The sequence below is a fragment of the Eubalaena glacialis genome, chromosome 7 (assembly GCF_028564815.1).
Source record: "Eubalaena glacialis isolate mEubGla1 chromosome 7, mEubGla1.1.hap2.+ XY, whole genome shotgun sequence".
NCBI classification, from domain to species: domain Eukaryota; kingdom Metazoa; phylum Chordata; class Mammalia; order Artiodactyla; family Balaenidae; genus Eubalaena; species Eubalaena glacialis.
Genome location: NC_083722.1, coordinates 34,357,912 through 34,378,014, shown reverse-complemented (window position 1 = coordinate 34,378,014; position 20,103 = coordinate 34,357,912). Strand labels below are relative to the sequence as shown.

At 45.5% G+C, this 20,103-nt stretch overlaps 2 protein-coding genes across 6 annotated transcripts; one reads left to right on the top strand and one right to left on the bottom strand.

The window, feature by feature from the left end:
- Positions 1 to 853: 853 nt before the first annotated feature.
- Positions 854 to 12,142, top strand: APOBEC2 (apolipoprotein B mRNA editing enzyme catalytic subunit 2). Its single transcript, XM_061195084.1, has 3 exons — positions 854 to 1,109; positions 8,670 to 9,233; positions 11,660 to 12,142. The coding sequence occupies exons 1-2, from the start codon at positions 979 to 981 to the stop codon at positions 9,211 to 9,213; spliced, it is 675 nt and encodes a 224-aa protein (XP_061051067.1). The 5' UTR covers positions 854 to 978; the 3' UTR covers positions 9,214 to 9,233; positions 11,660 to 12,142.
- A 1,532-nt stretch (positions 12,143 to 13,674) lies between these two features.
- On the bottom strand, positions 13,675 to 19,958 carry OARD1 (O-acyl-ADP-ribose deacylase 1). 5 transcript variants are annotated; one of them, XM_061195080.1, is made up of 6 exons: positions 19,736 to 19,958; positions 18,831 to 18,910; positions 18,343 to 18,487; positions 17,256 to 17,314; positions 16,113 to 16,225; positions 13,675 to 14,717 (listed from the first exon to the last, which is right to left on the bottom strand). In XM_061195080.1, exons 2-6 carry the CDS (start codon positions 18,867 to 18,869, stop codon positions 14,615 to 14,617), a joined length of 459 nt encoding a protein of 152 aa, XP_061051063.1. In that variant the 5' UTR covers positions 18,870 to 18,910; positions 19,736 to 19,958; the 3' UTR covers positions 13,675 to 14,614. The 5 variants fall into 5 exon arrangements, with proteins under 5 accessions (XP_061051063.1, XP_061051066.1, XP_061051061.1 ...); XM_061195083.1 differs by lacking the exon at positions 19,736 to 19,958 and adding an exon at positions 19,671 to 19,692; XM_061195078.1 differs by lacking the exon at positions 19,736 to 19,958 and adding an exon at positions 19,536 to 19,662.
- Between the last annotated feature and the right edge of the window lie 145 nt (positions 19,959 to 20,103).

Here is a 20,103-nt window from a genome sequence, read left to right as displayed (position 1 = left end):
CAACTGAGAGGGAACATACATGGCAGTTGGACATTTGGCCTCAGGAGTGAAAAGGCCTGGTTTTAATCCTGGCCCTGCCATTTTGGGGCTTATGACTGTAAAAAAGGCCCTTAACACTTCTGTGCATCTTAGTTTCCTCATGTGTAACATGGGATAATCCACATTGCCCCCCAGGACTATTGAGAGCATTAAGTCCAATTTCACATATAAAACACTAAACTCACTGCCTGGCTTATTTCCAAAACTAAGCTTAGTAAATGGCAATAGTGTTACTTCTGGAGGCTCCCAGTCGATGTGACATTGCTTATGCATCATAACAGGCAAATCAGCATCCACTCCCTTTGAGTAACAACTCACAGTTTCTTTCCCAATTTGCACTACTCATCGCCCCCTGTCTCAGGACCCTCTTTCCCTGAACCCAAGCCTCCCCAACCAAGCTGGCCTGGGTCTCTTTGCAAACGCCCCATTCAACACAAGCCTTGTCCTGCTTAAACCTCTGAGAGAGCTTCCCTCCGAAAACTCACCCACCCTAGGTCCCTTCCACGATCTCCCCAGGCGAGCTGGGTGGGAAAGAAAGGTGAGGGATACATGGTGAGGGAGGGGGAGAAGAAAGAGAATATGAATACATGTGTGACCTGGTGTGGGGAGGGAGAGCAGGCCAAGCCATCCCCACCTGCCAGCTTCCTGTCTGCTGCTGATAAATAGGGGATACCGACGGCCAGATTTTTCCATTCCCCCATCCCGGCACCCGCTGTCACTCAATTAAAAAAAGACAGAGCGAGAGAGCCTGGGGGAGGGGTCTCTGGTTATAAAGCCTGTGGGCCAGCGGGTGAGCACACTCCTGGACTGCCAGATCCTTTTCCTGTCACCCCCAGGCAGATTTAGCTGCTGACAGCTGCTTGGGACTCTGCCGCCAGGCCTTGGCCCAGACCCGCCGCCTCTCCTCTCTCTCAGCGACTCCCAAGCCTCAGGCCCTCCATGGCCCAGAAAGAAGAGACCGCTGAGGCCGCGGCGCCTACCTCGCAGGATGGTGAGGATCTGGAGAATCCGGAGGACCCCAAGAAGCTGAAGGAGCTGGTGGAGCTGCCGCCCTTTGAGATCGTCACAGGGTGAGAGCTGGGTGTGGACTGGGCCCCCCCTCCCTAGAAGAGCACCGGCTGGTGACAGGCTGGGGGGACTTAGGATGGTAACAGTAGGGATTGGGGTCACCATGCTGCAGCCGTGAGAGTGCACGGGTGTGCACAGCAGGGGCTGCAGGGGACGCAGCAGCAAATCTCTCTTGGCTTCTCAGACACCTCCAGTCAGGGGAGGTAGGGGGAACTCCATGGAGGCCAGGGCCCAGAGGAGGAAACCATCCCTGAGGCATCACTTGCCTCTCTGGGTAGAGGTTGTTTAGTCCCAGGGAATTTGGTAAAAACCCGGCATGCCACCGGTACATTTCAATATGGTCCCAAAGTAGCTCCTCCCTCAACATCTCTCTCTGCTTCTGAGTGGGCCTCTCCTCTACCTGTATGTCTCTCACTCTTTCTTTACAGCTTCTCCCTGGAGTAGAAGATCCTAAGACAGGAAAGACAGATCCATCCTTTCCCAAGCTAGAGTGAGAAGCGGTTTTTTTTTGTTTGTTTGCTGAATCATTTCTGAGTCTCCCCGGGGGCTGCCTACATCCGCCCCCCCACCCAGGGAAACAGAGAAGTTACAGGCCAGGCCCAGAGCTTCTGGGCAGAGGAGGGGTTCCAACACCCTCAGCCACAGCCTGGAGGAAGCAGGATCTAGAGCAAAGAGTGTTGAGGCTCCAAAGAGGGGGCTGCACGCAGGGTCCCCCTGTCTCGTCCGGATTATGCCACTTCCAGGAATGAAACCAAGCTGTCTTCCTTCTCTTCCCTCTCTGACCCTCTGGCAGAAGATTCTGCTAAGTTCCTAATCAAAGGATAAGAAGGGAGTACGTGGGGCCACTAGGATTCCTTGTCTCCAACAATGCCCACAGGCAGACGAAGGGCCACGGGAAGAGAAACTTCAGGAAAAACGGAGGCCTGATGCCTTAAAGGGGCAGAAGGGGCCCTGGGAGGCAATTTGGACTTGCTGTTTGAAGCTGGGCAAGTGCTTTTCCAGTCCTGGCTGCAGTTTTTTCATCTGTAACATGAGGAAGTTATGCTAGTTGATTCCCAAGGTCCCTTCCAACTCAGATATTTTCCGATTTCTAAGAGAACCTGAGGGAAATGCATCCTAGTTCCTGAGGCAAGGCTTCAGGAAAGAGCCTCTGAACTTGCACTCACCCATGGCCCACCAAGTAATGTCACTTTCAACCCAGGATTAAAGGAGCAATGGAGCACAGATTAATACATTCACAGGGAGAGCCTAGGGCCACCAGGACAGGAGAATGCTTGATTCCAGTGGCTCTCTGTGGAAGGAGATCCTTTTTCTAACACCTAAACATGCTGGTCCTTGCTGGCCTTGGTCACATACACACACACACACGGGCACATGCACACCCAGTCTGCACAGTGTGTGATCTTGTGATCTCCCCGGCACAGGGGCAGGGTTGGTTCAGAACAGAATTAGAGTATGTTTGTTGAGTTGAACATGCTTTGACGTCTCAGGGTGGTTGGTTTTGAAAGCTTAAATCCTCCGATGTCACTTGCACGTGTCTGGGGCTTTATAATCCCAGCACACTTTCATAGGCCTGAGCGCATTCAAGCCTCGGCACAAGGCCAGGAGAGGAGCTATATCATTGCCGCTCTACAGATGGGGAAGCTGAGAGTAGGGGAGATCCAGTCACTGCTCCAAGACCACAGACCCAGTAAGTGGCAAGTTTTCTGACTCCACCCTAGCATCCTTTCCACTGGTCTCCCAAAGAGAACTCCACCTCTCTCCATCCTCGAGATGGTGAGGCTCAGAGGCTTCCCTGACCCAAGGCTCAGAAAAAGAGGCACAGTAGGGCAGCTTTCTGGGCGCTCTGAGCGCCGTTCAGGAGAGAGGTGGAGCCCTTCGTGTTTCCCAGCCACAAGGAACAGCTGTGGAGATCTGTCTCCTGGGCCCCTCCGAGTAAACAGACAGCTTAAAATAGCCTAGAGGTGTGGCTATGTCTGTGCGGGGACAGGAAGAGGGAACAGCTTTCCTCTCTTTCGTTCTCCAGGTGCCCTGGCGTCAAAGGACCAGCAGAGCCTGGACTCCCATGGGGGAGAGGTCTAGCCACACTGACCCTTAGAACAGGGCCCCAGACTAGAACCGCAGATGGCTTTTCAGGAAACAAGTCTGAGGGGAGGAGGGAGTACCGGGTAGGACTAAGGAGAGACATGCCCACTTATCGTGATTCTGGTTTGAATAGGGCACTCGGGATAGAAAGCAGATCTAAGGGAATTCCCTGGCGGTCTAGTGGTTAGGACTCGGCGCTTTCACTGCCAAGGGCCCGGGTTCAAACCCTAGTCAGGGAACTAAGATCCCACAAGCCTCGTGGCATGACCAAAAAAAAAAAAAAAAAGAAAGCAGACCTAAGAACATTAAAAATAATGTGGTAGAAAGTGCTAGAGAAAGGTCTATAACTGTGGCAGCGTGCCCAGGCCCGCTCACGCCTCTCAGCTGAGAGTCAATCGGATGCATCTCTTACCAAGTCTGTGTTCACTAAATCCTGTTGGTTTCTTGAAATCTCCATAATGGGTGTGTTGACGGGAATCAGCAAATGTTAGAAATCAGGGCTTTTAAAAAAAATTTCTTTCAGAGAGCTGGGTGTTAAACCAGCACAGCACTGAAAGAGAGAACCCTCTGAACAGGAGCAGGAGAGCAGAGGAGGGATGTGCTTAAGGGGTAAGATCTGAGGCCCAGAGAAGGTACCATCCATCGGTACCAGGTTTAATTTCTCGAGTGTCGACTGCTGTCCAAAATCTGAGAGGTTGGATTACTCAACCTATCTTTCAGAAGAGGAAACCAATCCTCAGAGGGAGAAATAATTTGCCCAAAGCTAGTGGATGGAGCAGGGTGTGAACCCCAAGACTGTCTGACTTGCATCAGACAGTGATGCAAGTGCATCTAAAAAGGCCATAAAGAAGAGTCCTTAATATTCAACAAATATTTTCTGAATAGGAGTCATTTGTTTACTGCCTGTTTCCCCCAGAAGTATTTAACCTCCACGAGGACGGGGACTCTTCCTTTTAGGTGCTTTCTCCCTAGCACCAAGAATGGTACCCAGCTCCTAACTGGTACTCAATAAACATTTGCTGAATAAGTGAGTGAACTCATGATTGAGCACCTATTGTGTGGTAGGCTCTCTGCCAGGCATTCGGGTAGGGAATTAATTGGGGGGAGGGCTTCTTGAGGAGAGAAGTTCAGGACATATATACGAAGATCCAGCAGCGCTAGGCTCACAAGAGAATTCCACTGGATCATGCCTGCCTCTGAACTCAGCATGCTTGAGGGAAGCTCTGGGGCACTGGAACGGGTTGGCTCCCCATGTCTCCACCCCAGCTGCAGCTCTGCCTGGCAGCTCCCCTTGCTGTGTTTGTCTTTATCTCTAGTTAGGTTGTGTATGATTTTGTGTGTGTGTGTGTGTGTGTGTGTATGATTTTACATAAGCTGAACCTGCTATAAAAGGGGTTATTCTAGAACAGAGATAAATGGCACAGGCGACGAGTCTCCTTCCAACCACTTCTCTAGCCCCCAGTAGTTTACTCCACCCATGTGAGGAATAGAGAGGAAAAGCAGGGTTCAGAGAAGGGCCAGGCAAGGAGTGAGGGGCCTTCGACACCACTGTTAATGCCATGGCCCCTCACCCCTCACCTGGAGTCTGGAGTAGGCTGGGAAAGTTTGTTCTATAAAGAACAGAAGACAGCCACTGACTCTGGCCACTCTGGCCTCCACTGAGGGTTGGGGGAAGGTGGAAGCTCATGTGCAGAGATTGTGTTTCCCCGGGAAACAGGGTGGGCCCAGGGCTTTCGGAATCCCGTCCAGAACTGGCAGTCAGGAGCCAGCAGCTCCTCAAACCCCTTCTTAGCTCTAGGAAGTCCGGCTGTTAGAACTCTCTGCTTCCCTACACTCCTCCTTCTGACGATGCCCACTCCTAGCATCTTCTTTGAAAAGTGGTCTGAAAAAGGGAAAAGGAAACTGAAACTGGCAATTCTGCCTCTTTCAAGTAGGTCACGAAAGGTCTCGTGAGCAAAGCAGAAACGAGTCAACACTCAATTACCTGTGAGTAGATTTTCCACTCCATGGATTTTTTGGGGGCAAATGTTTAAACTTGGACTAGCTTCCACTGCCCTCCAGGTTGCTTCCTTTCACTGTCTAGATTTATGCTTAGGAAATGCAAATGTTTTTTAATGTGAAAGCGAGAATATATATATATATTGCATTGACTCACATCTCTTCTCCCTCCATCAAGCAGACCTTTGTCCCACTTTTTTCTAGATATAAGGATTCTCCACTTCCTGCCTAGAGAATTGCAATGGCCAGAAACCGGGGTCTAAGCAGATGTAGTATGAATGGCCTTGTCTGCAGAAAGTATGAGGAAGTGGTGCCTAAAGAGGTGCTGAAGTTGGCAGGAGGGGGTAGGAATCATGCTGTTGGTTTCTGTGCTTGAAGAAGGGACTGAGTCCAGGTGAAGAAATCTACCATCAGCATCTCTCTCCTGACCACCACTCCAACACACACACACACACACACACACACACACACACACACACACTTTAGCAGTAAAATATCTGCTAGGGTTGACAGCAAAGGGCTATAATATAAGTAAATGTGGTACTTGGGCATATCATGCGACTAGAAAATAAAAGAAGTTTGTGATTATCTACGAAATCACTGTCACTATTTCCTTCCTTCCACTAGTGGGCATAATAGTGTTATATGATTCTATAATATAACCCAAGATGGCCATGTTGGCTAGCTCTCTGGAGAAATTTCAGACCTCTACTGCCTCTTTTCTCCTGGTAGCCCTCCAGGGCCGAGCTGTTTCAGTCTGTGGGAAGCCCAAGAATGGGAAGCCTCATTCAACCTTTATGCTCCTTCTAGAAGACCAAGAATCCCACTGGGAAGCCAAGCAAGCTCAGTCTCTGAGAAAGCCCAAGGAAAGACTGGGAGCCAAGACCTTCCGTGACTTTCCTTTGCCCCTTGAATGCACTTCGCTTCCTGAGGTCCCTAGTCCAGAAGGCCCTGCTGAGGGACAGGGTAGACCATGGGGCTGTTGGCCCACGGGGTTGGAAACAGATATTTATAGAGAGGTGAACATTCTTCCTCTCCCTTGGGTTTCCGGTTTCTCTGGGTCCTCTCCTCTTGCCTAAAGAAGAGGAGGATGGGCTGAGAGAAGCATCAGTTGTAGACCATCCAGCCAACATGCAACTGCACACTGGGCCACACATGTCCTCTCGGCTGGGCTGTACTTGGCAAAGTTGGAGCAATACTTCAGAGTTTCCAGAAGGAAACCTGAGGGACCAACAGGCAGCTATTGCTGAAGCCCCCAAGCCAATCAAGCAGCCATGAATCCTTCCAAAAGTTTTACCTGAGAATCCATCCTACAGGTAGCTCTGGATTGGACTTGGGGAAGTGGTCTGGCAAAAGGCCTTGAAGAAAGGAAATCCAAAAAAGAGGCGATATATGTATACATATAGCTAATTCACTTCGCTGTACAGCAGAAACTAACACAACATTGTAAAGCAACTATACTCCAATTAAAAAACAAACAAACAAAAACAGTTTCAGCAAGAAAGGTAAGCTCTATGCTTCTCAGGAGAAAAAAAAGCCACTCTAGGAAATGACGGGATCATTTAGCAACTGGCTGAGTTCAGGAGTGGTCTGGTGGGGTGAGTTTAATGGGAGAAAGCCCAGTGTAAGTGAATTCCCAGCAGGGATTGAAAGAGGAGAGGGGAATCATCAGGCCATCCATCCTCCCCAAATGTTAAGTAAATATAAACACATTCAACCAGGGACAGAGGGGCTTAGGGAGCTAAAGATAGTACCCGAAGGAATCCCAGGGCTGGGTCCCCAAACACATCCATCTCCACAATGGAAACTTAACCTGACAGCAAGGGACATGGAAAGCTGGGTGGAGAAAATTTGGTGATGGGGGAAGGGAGGATTGCAGGAAAATAGCTCAAGTTTCCTCAGCTCTTTGGCACCTGCAACTTACCCCTAAGAAGCCAAGACCCTGGGATACCAGGGATCCCCCTGCAGCCCAGGGAGTTGGGTGACCTCTCTGGGGGAAGGGAAGGGGTGTAGAGAAGCAAGAGCAGAGTTAATGGTTGCCATAGGGTATCTTCTGGGGCAACCACAGAGATTACATTTTTTAAAAGAAAACATTCAGCCTCTCCAGCTGGTACTCATCCACTCTTCTCCTGACCTTTTCAACCTCTCCTGTTGCAGCCTCTTCATTCTCCTGGGACTTCAAACCTGCACAAATCTTCCCTATTTTAGAAAAACATGCACATACACGTAAAGATGAAAACAATCTTCACCTCTGATGCTTTCTTTAGGCCCTCTCCTTTTTTCTCCCCTTATTACTACTAAACTTTTCAAAACACCTGGCCTTTTTCTGCTGCTTTCATTTCCTAATCATCCCTCTCCCCTTGGACATATTCATTACCAAGTCTGGTGCTCTAAGACACCAAATGGGCTTTCTAAATTTCAGGCTTTTCCCCAGCTTCACTCTCTCTGCCTAAAGCCACCCCGGTACTCCTCCATGGACCTCACTTTCATTATACCTTTCTTTCCTCAGGAACCTGTAGCAATTCTCTATTGGCTCCTGAGTCAAGGCTAAACTCTCAAGAACCTTCATCACATGTCCTCCACTCTACCTCTTCATTTTTAGTAGTCCTCTACTGTTCTCAGCTGTCTTATTTACATCTTTTCTTTCCAGCTATAATCTAGCTGCTAGATTACAAGCATCTGGAGGGCAGAGGCCAAGTCTTTTATGGTTTTGAAATGTGTCAATACTATACAAGTTAATTCATATCAAGGTACCCTTAGGTAGTCTGGCCTCAAAGATAAACATTTTTGGACACTTACATGACAACCCTTCTTTCACCTGAGGGAAAAGACAGACTTGAGAAAAACAGTCCTTGGGAGAGCCTGGGACTGCAAGTTTTAGGCCATCCCGTACCTAAGATGCAATATCCGTGACTGACAAGGAGAGATATGAAAGCATGGAATGTTCTTGCTCTGTCCTGAGATATTTTACAGGCTTGCTACTTTGTAAAATTACTATTTGAACACTGCTTTTCAAACCTGGCCACATAGAATCATCTGGAGCACTTTTTTAAAAATGCTGATGCCTGAGCCTCCTCCAAATGTTCTCATTTAATTGGCTTGGCGTGGGGCCTGGGCATGGACATTTGTAGCTCCTCGAGCGGATTCTAATGTACAGCCAGGTTAAAGAGTCACTGATTTAGAAATGTGAGCGTGTGCTGTGTGCTGGGAGTGAAGGTGGAGTGTTTGGAGACCTGTGCTAATGAGGTGTCCAGGATGCACACCTCACTCCAAATTCTCTCCTCTCCTTTAGATAAACATCTGAATTCCTTCGTGTCTTTTTATCACTGCTGTCAGCGTAGGCAAGTCCTGTTTCGGTAGTGAGAGTGAATGTGTCTCAGAGGTACTTATCTTGGAGAGCCACCCACTCCACGCTAGTCCTAGAACAAGAACTCATCATTCTCTCTCCTTCCCTGTGCCTTTGCCTCCTTGACCCACAGGGAGCGGCTGCCTGCCAACTTCTTTAAGTTTCAGTTCCGGAATGTGGAGTACAGCTCCGGGCGGAACAAGACCTTCCTCTGCTATGTGGTTGAAGCGCAGAACAAGGGAGGCCAAGTGCAGGCCTCGCGGGGATACCTAGAGGACGAGCACGCCGCCGCGCATGCGGAGGAAGCCTTCTTCAACACCATCATGCCAGCCTTCGACCCGGCCCTGTGCTACCTGGTCACCTGGTACGTGTCCTCCAGCCCCTGCGCAGCTTGCGCTGACCGCATCGTCAGGACCCTCAACAAGACCAAGAACCTGCGCCTGCTCCTCCTGGCGGGGCGGCTCTTCATGTGGGAGGAGCCTGAGATCCAGGCGGCTCTCCGGAAGCTGAAGGAGGCTGGCTGCAAACTGCGCATCATGAAGCCCCAAGACTTCGAGTACGTCTGGCAGAATTTCGTGGAGCAAGAAGAGGGCGAATCCAAGGCCTTTGAGCCCTGGGAGGACATTCAGGAGAACTTCCTGTACTATGACGAGAAGTTGACTGACATCCTGAAGTAGGCGAGTGGGCTCAGCCTCACGTGAGTCTTTTCACTGTTAACTTGGGTAGAAGATCAGGTGGAATGAGTGGTCTCTTTGATTTTCCTTTGATAGGATTTCATCTGTTTTTGGTTGGTTGTAAAAACATTCTTAGAAGATCCCTCCTTCTTTTCTCTTTCCTCTAAATTCCTCTCCCTAAATCCTTTTCTCTCCTACCCTTTTATTTCAAACTGATTTTCCCCATAACTTGGAGTGCTCAAGGGTGACAGGAATCCAGAAGCTTTAGATGAGACAGAATGACTTTCATAGTAAGACTTAGATGGTGCAAGGACCTGTTACTGAACAGCAAAGATATTTCAGTCCCCTAAGCATGTCCCCATGTCCACCTGTTCAGACTTACTAACTCTGGACACCTTCTAGATGCCCTGCCCCCACCCCATTTGCAATCTTACCATTCCATTTTTCCCTAATGCAGGTTCTTCATTCCTACAGGGGCTTTTTTTTTTTTTTTCTTTTCTTTTTTGGTACTTTTGAAAGTCCCCGAATGGATCTGTATTCAACTTTTTGGGGGCCAGAGCAGCTTTCATGTTTTCAGACAAATGGTTCTGCTTTGAGGGAGACCAATAATTGCTGTTTGAATGTACAATGCAAGAACATTTCCCTAATGTTGAGAAGACCTCATCAGAACTCGCAGAAAAATGATGAATGCGGGAATGAGGATAATATAGCAACAAGTTCTGCTATACAGCAATGTTTAAAGGGTTAAAAAGATGTTTGTAAATTAGGCAGCAGCTCAGAAGTAGCCTCCTATAGATATCAAGATGTGATAGGAGAACTGGAAGTAAAAATTAGCTATTTAAGCAAATAATTAGGACACAATTAAGGCCAATTTGGCCTCTTGCTGAGGGTAAATTAGACTCTTAGAGAAACAGGCCGATTGCCCTCAGGAAAGAGGGTAAAGGATCCTTTACTGTCTCCTTTTGAATTTCATCTGATCTAGTTTGCTCCCATAGAAGTGCAATGACTAAGTCTCTTTACAAGACCTGAGTTACCGATCAAAATTTTCCCATAACAGAGAAAGGGTTTTCACCACCCTCTTATCCAACTTTAATTCTGGAACACCTCACATATTAATAAAACATGAAAGCAGCCTGCTTCCATGAAGATATTAAACTTATTTTTGGTGTCTTTCACTCGTAATACTCTAAAGAGAAGATGTTGCTTCATGGACACGTTTTGGAAACGTTAAGTGTTCCAGGGCTTGATGTTGGCAGGTGTTTGCTATTAGACATGCACACAGGGTGCCTGATCATTCTCCAGCTGAGCGTTCACCAATCCATGAAGACACAGTTTTCGGCCATTTCTTACAAAAAGCAGGACCCATTCACTGAATTCAGTGAGACTATGGTCAGGTAATGCCACATGGTACTTTGCTCACACAAAATAAGACCACTCTGAGTGGTGGTGAGTAGTAATATGAACAGATTTCTAAGGATGACCTCTGAAAATACAAAATTAACTTAAATTCCTCGAAGATTTTATTAGTATAGGGACTGTCACTCGTAATTATAAACCCTACATAGATTCTGTAGAATGATGACTGGTAGCCTAATTTTAACTCTAGTGTACTTTCTTCTTAAACATCTTTTAGAGTCACAGGCCACTTCTTCCAGCTGCCAAACTAACAAGACCTCAGAGATGGATGTGTGTGTGTGTGCGTGTGTGTGTGTGCGTGTGTGTTTTCCATTAAGTCAAATAATTAAATAGCAAAACCTGCTATAAAAGTTAAGCATTTCAAGGAGGATTAAAAAGAGCCTTTAATTTTGGATAACTGAGAGTTATATCTTTTGCTAATCTAAATAAACAAGTAAAATAGATAAATCAGTTTGAGGGAAAAGTCCATTTCTAAGTCAAATTATTTTTAAATAAAATATTATTGGACATGTTCCACATTATAAGCCTCCTTCCATTAGTGTACATAACCGTATTATCTGGACCCATTAACATGCTTCCCTGTACTCTGTTTTAGTTGCTCATATTCCTGAAGGGAAAGGTTAAAATGTACCAAGTTAAAAAAAATTGGCATGAAATCAAGTTGTCATCTAAAAGCCCCAAAGAACTCTGCTTAATTAAAATACTCTCAAGAAATGAGCATTTGTTAAAGAAAATTTGTCTCATATTTCTTATTCCGTCTTTTTGAAAAATGACAGAATAGGATTTAACCATATATTTAACTCAAGATAACATATTTAAAGCAGATCTCTTCTGGGGCTTTCTCTGTGCGAACCACACCAAAACATGAATGAAACAAATCCAGTCCTGAGTAAACCGGAAATCACAGGAGACTATGGAGAAATTCAGGCACTTGCTGGGGAGGGCACAAAGAAACCCTAACTCAAAAAGAAAACCTTTCACTGTTTAGGGCCAGCAGGGCTCTCAGTAACATGCTTTCTGTTTTCTCACTAAGGTCTGTCTGCTGCCACCAAGAGACAGCAAAGACACATGTGGCCATCTGGGACATGCCTGACTTCCCAATACCACTTGGAGCTGGACAACATTTGACACAAACCAATCCTACTGCACAACGCCCTCCGAGGACTCAAAATACACTTATGCTGTGAATCATTTAAGCTGTGCCTCTCTCTCTAAGGCTGCTCTTGGGAAAGAGGAAAGTGAGCTGCGAAGAGAGAAACGGCAACCATATATGGGCACCAGGCATCCGTGGGGCTGAAGGTCCGCATTATTCCCTCAGTTGGGCTGCTTAGGTCGAAGAGCCTCAGACCCAAAGTCTGCACAGATCTTTGAAATATGTCCAGAAGTGCATCTTAAGTTGGGATCTTTTTTTAAGAAAAATAGCAACATTAATAAAAGAGGTGGTGTGGTCTTTCTGTGACCAAGTTTTTTAAGGAACTTGGACATTTAGAAGTTATTATGGACAGTGGGCAAGTCCCAGGCAGGAGTAGGGATGTCCCAGGCTATGAACCGAGCCAGGACAGTATATAAAGTGGGAGGAAGGCTTAAACCAGAACTTGCCTAGGCAACACGGGATGTACTAACTCTCCCATGCAGACTTCACACCTTGGTCTTGGCCTTCATGAAATATTTTCTTCTGAGATTAGTTGTAAATGAGTATCTTTTCCCTCCTCTGAAGACAAGGAGTATGGCAGAGGATGAAACAAAAGGCACAAGAAATCTGTTTCTAAGGTATATAAACATCCCAAGTGCCAATTCATAGGCAATTAGCACCTTGATGAAAGAGGAAAGGGCAAGAAGTAGGATTTCAATGTTCAGATACACATAATATAAGAATAGTCAGTATGTGGTACTTGATGGCGACGGCAGGATGGTGTCAAAAGTCTCATTTCTTAAAAGGCTTGTTTGAGTCCTATGTAGAAGCAAAATTTCACACGTGAATTTCTGGGTGTTTCCCAAACTCTAACTAGGTTTCCAGGAATAATGTGTCCATTCTGATTATCAGGCCATGCCTCCTTTCCCCAGGCTTCAAGTGTGGTAAGTCATTGGAATTTGACCCCAAGACTATCTGCAAATGACAAAGCACTTTATCACATCCCTGCTGAATTCCACTCACAGCCAGACCTCCACAAGACTAGGTTTTGTTAAAAGAAATATGAACGAGGCTCATACTCCATGAAAAAAATTAACCCTAATCTCTTAAAATGTAGAAGCAGCCTAGAAAAATCAATGTTTTGACCCAGTGTTAAGATTTATTTGCATAGTTAGGCAAAATACTTTAATTCTAAGTTTCCTCTTACCACTCCACTCTCATTTTGTTTTGTATAGACATTCTCTCCCTTTTTTTCCCCTTCAATTTTACTGTGTCTATGTGGACAGAAACAAAGCTCCAAGAAAAGTCTTAGTCTAAAAGTTTGACAATGAACTTGCCCCCGGCACTGCCCCACCCCCACCCCCAACAACATGGAGAACTTGTCTGTTACACACAGAGATACAAAAGAAGTGAAATACTTTTTGAAACTGCTGCCTCATTCAGGCTGAGATGCGATAAAAACACAAGTCTAAGGTACAAAGATTATATTTAACCAGTGCTTTCCTGGTGTTTTAACGAGGCCCTTCTAAAATCCAGTTCTTTTACACTTGGGAAAGCAGTAAGTCCTATGACAGACCCAGAATTCACTCTAGGGAGAAAATCAATAGTAGGTCTGTCTCTTTGAACTCAACACCACAGTAAGGGGGCGGAGGGTTGAAATACTCTACTAGTTTTCCCCACACCTCTGATACTGAACCACTGGCTAAATCCATGAACCTTATTCTTCCACCATGGAAATCAAGAGTGGACAAAGTGCTGCTCTCTTAGCTTAGAAGAAAAGGGGACTAATATTTACTGTTTTCGATCCCAGGTGGCCACACATCAGAATCCTCTGGAGCTTAAAGACACAAAGAAACATGGCCACTCTCCCCCGCCCCCCCCCCCACTACCAAATTAGAATTCTTTTTTGGAGGAAGTAGACCTTTATTTTTTTAAGGAGATTCATATGGGTTTTGTTGAGAACTACTGATTTATTGAGGCATTACTCCACACTAAGAACTTTGCCACGTATTTCACGTATAGTATTTTATTTGTTTCATGATTGATTGAATTCAGATAGGTTCAATCACAGAACCTGTGTGGTGGACAAAAGAGAGCAGGTGCTCATAACGGGGAGATTCTAAAAGCCTGCCTTTCCAGTGTGCTGACCCACAGTTTTTGCCCATTCTGATGTCTTATTTCTCACCTTGCTGCTCTTCATACTGGACCCTCTATCTGACTCCTCCAGATTAAGTTACAGGTGAACCCTCCATTACCCAAGTCCAGAACAACACAGACATGTGCACAGGACCTCATTGCCCGCCCCCCCAAGAAGATATTTATTTTTCCATTCTTGTCACCACAAATTCCTTGTTAACAACGTAAAACTCTTTCTTGTAATTTAAACAAAACCGAACCCATAATTCTCTCCTAGGATGAATTTTATGACATAAGGATAATACCAGGTAAGTGCACAAATGACAAAAGATGCAAAATTAACTGAAATGTTCATCCTTCCTGAAATTTCTCTTAAACAGCAGAGAAGTAGAAGCAATGCTGACACCTAGTGGCAACCCAAACAAATCAAGTAGCATCCCTAGCAAAACAGGGGTCATAGGCCCAACATTTGGCTTCCCCACCTAACATCAGGCCATCTACGCCTTACTTTCCTGGAAAAAAAAAAACTTCCCAGCAACACTTCCCAAGCAATCCCTCCTCCAGAGTCCCAGTCCAATCATGAGAATACAGCAACCAAAGTCTGGCCTGTGACACAGACTACTTCACATGAAACTTTCCTCTGACCATTTTAAGGTCAGTTTGCTCAGTCCTAAGGCCCAGATGACACAGAAGGTAGACATATCCAAAATGCTCATCTGTTCAGAGTGTATACACAGTAATTCTGATGTCTGTTGCCTCAAAGACCTCCTCAATCATCGCAGATACATTTTCCCATTGCAGACGATCAAGACCACATCCAATCCTGAAAAAGACAAAACATCCCCACTGGTTGTGATGAAGGTATCTAGGAAAACACTCCTTCCCTCTTCCTCTAGGCTGCATCCACCCAAAGCCTAAGATATTATCTGGTCTCACACCTATAGGCAGCCATGGTGGGAATTGGGAAGTTAACTCCTATTTTGAGTCACCTAAGGCTGTTTCCTAGACAGCCCTAACATCCAATAGCTGTCACTTCTCTTTTGCCTAATAAAGTACCACTTCCCAGTAACTTCAGGCTACGTTTAGAAATGTATAACTGCAGTGAGATGGAAGAACTTACTATCCTTCTATTTCTACTGATGAAAACTAGCTGTGGGTGGATGGCAAAAGGTTGGTATTTTTAAAATACACTTATGATAATGAAATGTTAAGGAAGATAAAAAGGAGAATGACAAAGGACAGGATCTCTGCACACAGGAAATCAAGAGGGAATGTTGGGAAATGCCAAGCTGATTGTAATTCAGATATTTGCAGCACTCTGGTGGGAAACCTCAATCGGCCCACAAAACTCTTACTACCTGGCACCTTTCTTCCAAGATGTTACTTAACTGATCCTCAATATCCCTAGGGAAAAAAGAGAGGCTTAAAATTGCTAATTTTCTATAAATGCGGTTAAGTACCTGAAAAAACTGTGATTAAAAAAAAGTTTCTGGTACATAAGCGATGAATATATTAAAGACCAGGGTAAGATGAGGGACCATGTAGCCATGCTCTTAAGTAACTTGGACCTTGGAATAAGCCTGCATGCATGCTCAGCACTGACAAAACTAGTCTGACAAGAAGAGAAGGAGGGACCCCAAGCCTATTTCCTGAAAAGGAAACAAAGGGGATATTGAACGCCTAACATCAGTCCCTTAAGTTCCCAATATCTAGGGTCTAAGACATTACATCAGGGACCTATCCTCTGGCTACTGTCCACACTGAACACAAACAAGCATGCAGTTTAAAAAGCAGTGATAACTTACAACTTTCTTCACACAGAATTAACAGGTTTGGGACACCTGAAGTGGCCCAGAGAGAAATCACAATTGCTCAGTCTTTGTTCTTTAGCTGTATTGCTTCAGAAACAGAGGCCAAGCTTCAGGTAGAGGATGCCCAGAATTCAACAAGTGTCTGTGAACAACGGCTCCTCCCTACTAAGTAGGCTGAGGCAGGTCTGTGGTTTAATCATCCTGATTCATTCAGCCCAGGCTAAAAGATGGGCACGCCTTAGGCTAAGATCTGACAACTTGTTTACTGATGATTTTTAAATGTTTTGAAATTTTTCCGCCTTTAAGTCTGTATTTTAGGTTACATTAAGCTTTTAAGTCACTTGTCTTTGGGTAAGACAGTAAGCCCCACTAATCAAGTCTTCATTTAGGGCCCTGGATTTCCTTGCCTTGGCATGGAGAGGTCGGTGACTCCATTCTTCAGACAATGGGACTTCATGGCCTCTAAACTCTTCTGTAAGTTTTCATAAGTTGGCTTGTGTGAAGCCCTTTTCTTTGTAATCTAAGTACAAAGAACGAATTCAAATTTCCATTAGTCCAAAATGAGAGCCAAAGAAAAGTCATCATATTCTCCCAACATCCTGATAATTAAAATAATAAGTATATTTTTATAGAATAGTCTAGATGACAAATGTCATACTGTCCCTTCCAGTTACGGGAGCTCCTCAGGAATCCACTACATAGAGCCTGAGAAACCCAGACACTGCCATATAATAATCTTTCCTTTTCCCAAGAAAACCAGATTAGCAGGTGTGCCTATTGTCTACTGTTTTTAAACAAAGTAGGTGAAAGTTTCTGTGCCACTTCCAAGAGATAAGCTGCATATCTGTAACAAGGAAGAATCCATAACACCTAAAAATTTCCTGTTAGGTTTATTTACTTAAAAACTGTGCTTGCCTTTTATTTCCCTATAAAAGAACAGAGACAAGCTGGTAGCATTCCAAACAAGACTGGAAGTCACAGTAGCATTAAGGACATTCAAAGAGGCTAGGACATGTCCCCACTCAGTGTGCTGTCCCAATCAGGCTTGTAGTGACTTGGCTATAAGTCATCCAGCACCATCGCCAAGAAGCTGCACTCTTTCTGAGGCCAAAGACCATTTGGATAGTGGAAGAATCCCACGTTGAGGAAGCAGGCAGGAAAGGAGATGAGTATTACTTGGCACTGCATTTGATAGGGAAGACTGAGAGAAAAACTCCTTTGGGCAATCTACCTCTTGAGACTTTATTGTCTCTATCTTACTATGATTAGGAAGGAATTAAACTATGGGAGGCATCCCTAACTTTTGCAAGTCTCATAACACAGGTCTTTGGTGAATATCACTACTCTTTCCCATGGAGCTGGGATGCAGCCTCATGTTCCTTTCTAATCCAGTGCACCAAATAGCCACCACTTCTGGATCTGAGTTGGCATGAGGTCAGCTTTTTGACATCTCTGGTTGTCTGGAATGAAACACTGTGATCAACATAAATGCAGTACAGCCCATTGGTTTACCAATCCTTAGAACTTATTGAGAATTGGCCCCATCTTACCAGGTAATATATATATCGCCCATCTCTCTTCAGAACAGCCACTTCTCCAGACTTTTTTTCTAAGAAAAACAGTTATTTAATAGTAAAAAAGAAATTGAAAACCAAAACACTGATCTCCATTCTTAGATTTTTTTAAAAATCTTTATAAATTTGAGTCTACTTCAGAACTAGAATTTTCAACCCTGAAGAACACTTTGATCCTTATCAGCCTTCCTAAATACTGTATTCCTTAACTTCCAGCTTTCTTATTAATGTTTTCTGCATCATGTTTTCCTCACACCCCATCTTTGGTCCTGCTGCATTTTCAAATATACCCTTACTTGTTCACTTAAAAAACTTTAATGTCTATTGCCGTGAAATGTTTTAGAATGTACAGCACTTTTTACTTGCCAAATGTGTGTTTAATAATAATCCTTTTATATACAAAAACAGCTAATGCGTTAAGCATTAAGGGGAACATAGATGTACTAAAAAGTTCTTAATTATTAAAGAGTTTTCAATCAGGAGAACATGTCATGCTTAGAAATAAATATAATACAAAGCAGTAAGAAGTTGCTTTCTTAAAGGCTGGGATCAGAATCCCCAGTGGAGACTTTGATTCAGTAAGCCTGGACTGTGGTCTGAGCAACTGTTTCAGAAGCCCACGTGTGATTCTGATACACATCTCTGGTTTAAAATCACTGGTAGAAAGTGATGGGAGGAGTCTGTAAGGAAAAGGTTCTAAACTCTTTGAAGCATAAGCACAATATGGGTAAACAGAGGATCTTGAATGCCAAGCTAAAATCTGTGGACTTTGCTAAGCACTTCAGAGTTATTACAGGTTTCAGAGAAATGGAGTAATGTTATCAAGATTTATAAAAAAGGGGGAAGAAATTTAAAACTTTTACAAGAATTCAGGTTTCGTGTGATAAGGACCCAAACTAGAGGCCATTTTTGTAAAGGAAAAACTTAATCTGCAGAGTTAATAGGACTCAGTAGTTAGGAACCCCACCTGTGCATGTATATCTTGTTTAATAATTAAGTATAACAGGAGCATCAAAAGATGCTCTAGCCAGGGCAGATAAGGTCAGCTGTTTTCAAAACTCACGTTGATTTAACAGTTCCTGCACCCCTCCAAATTTCTTCTTGAAGTGGACAGCTATCCCAGCGCCCATTCGACAGTCCTCACTGATACAATGGGCTAAAGAGTCTGTTTTGGGGCATGCAAAAAGGTCTCCTTTCACATAAGTAATCTAAAATGTGCAAAGGGAAAGAAAAGTTTTATTAGTGACAGAAAAATACTAAGCTATTTCTTTTCCTTTACTGTGCCCACCACCACTTCTCCTCCGTCCCTCCTTCATTTAAAGACAAATCCTCAGAATTTAATTTAAGGGGTTATCTAAAGCGAATTAAAGCATGTGCAAAAGAAAGTGATGGGTGGTCTCTGCCTAGGACTGTATCAGCCTTTCTAAAGTAAATCAGCAGGAGAGAGAGAGAAAGACAATTCAATTATTGGTTTAATTAAAAAGTGTTTATGCTTTTGACCTCAATTATTCTGAATTTCAGTTCACCAATAAATTAATAGTTGTTACGCACTCTGCTTCCTTCTGAATCTTCATTAGGGCTGCCAGCCATGATACTGAGTCGCTATTTCCAGAATTAAAGTGTTTCTTCAGCTATAAAAAGGGGAAAGGAAGTAAAAATGCTTAGGCAACCTGAATATATTACATTCGGACTGCCCTGACCACCCACGTACGAACATTTTCCCCCCACCATTTATCGCTGAAAAGTAAGTTCGCCTCTAGGAAATAATGCAAAACTCTTCTGGGGCAAGAAAAAGAAAGAATGCCTGGTTTCGGAGGCTGACGGGCCCCGCTCGCATTTCGCGCTTTCCTGGAGCGGAAGAAAGGCGGTCCTAGGACCCGCCTCCTCCTTTCCCCGCGCCCGCGCCGAGCAAGGCTGATTCAAGACAGTCTCCTTTTCCCTGCAAGATGCAAAAGTATTTCCCCATTGGATTTGGCCCAGAAGCAAAAAGGTGGGACTTGGCCACAGTCCCGTTAAGCCGCAACTAGGGAGTATACAGGCCTGGGGGAGTGTACTGCCGAGGCGGGGGCAAGTGGAGAGGGAAGGCGGCCTCTCAAGGAAGGCTCACCACCATCTTTTGGGGGGAGTTGCGGGAAGAAGTCTAAAGAGGCGTCCCATTCTCTGTTTCCTACCCTAGGGCGGATCAGCGAGGGCGTGGGGCCTGTCCCGGGGTCCCGTGGTAGGGAGCGAGGAGGCTCGTTCAAAGCCCCAACGTACCGAGGTTACCCTTCACCTGGAAAGGAGTCGGCCGTTAGGAGGTCCCGCCCCGCGGGGAAGGGCTCTGGTAGGTGGGGAGCAGGAGAAGAGCCCAGATGTGGAGCCAATCCCGCCAAAGCTCTTAATTGCACGCACCTAAGATGGCCGCCCACCACCTGGGAGCGGGGCGGAAACGAGCCCCTCTAGCTAGCTAGCCGAACCTGCACTCTTTGGTGATGGCCGCTGAACTTCCGGTGGTAAATTCCATGGAGTACCCCGCCGCCGCCCGGGCATGCGTAACGAGACAGCGAGTTGGGTAGAACGGCGCTTGCGCATTAGCCCCAGGAGCGTGTCTCCAGGGGCCGCAGAGACGGGGGAGGGCTGTTGGCAAAGGAGTTAGTTAGCGCCTGCGTGGTACTATGCTCAGGGCGGTGTTTGAAGGTTGAAGGGTTGAAGGGTCGGGGGTGTCTAGAAGGCGCCTGCGTATTCCTTCGGCTGGGGGTGTGATCCAATCAGGGAAGTGGGCGTGGCTTCAGGGGATGCCTGAGCAGTGCTCCTTCAACTGGGGGTGGGGCGAGCCCGAGCTCGG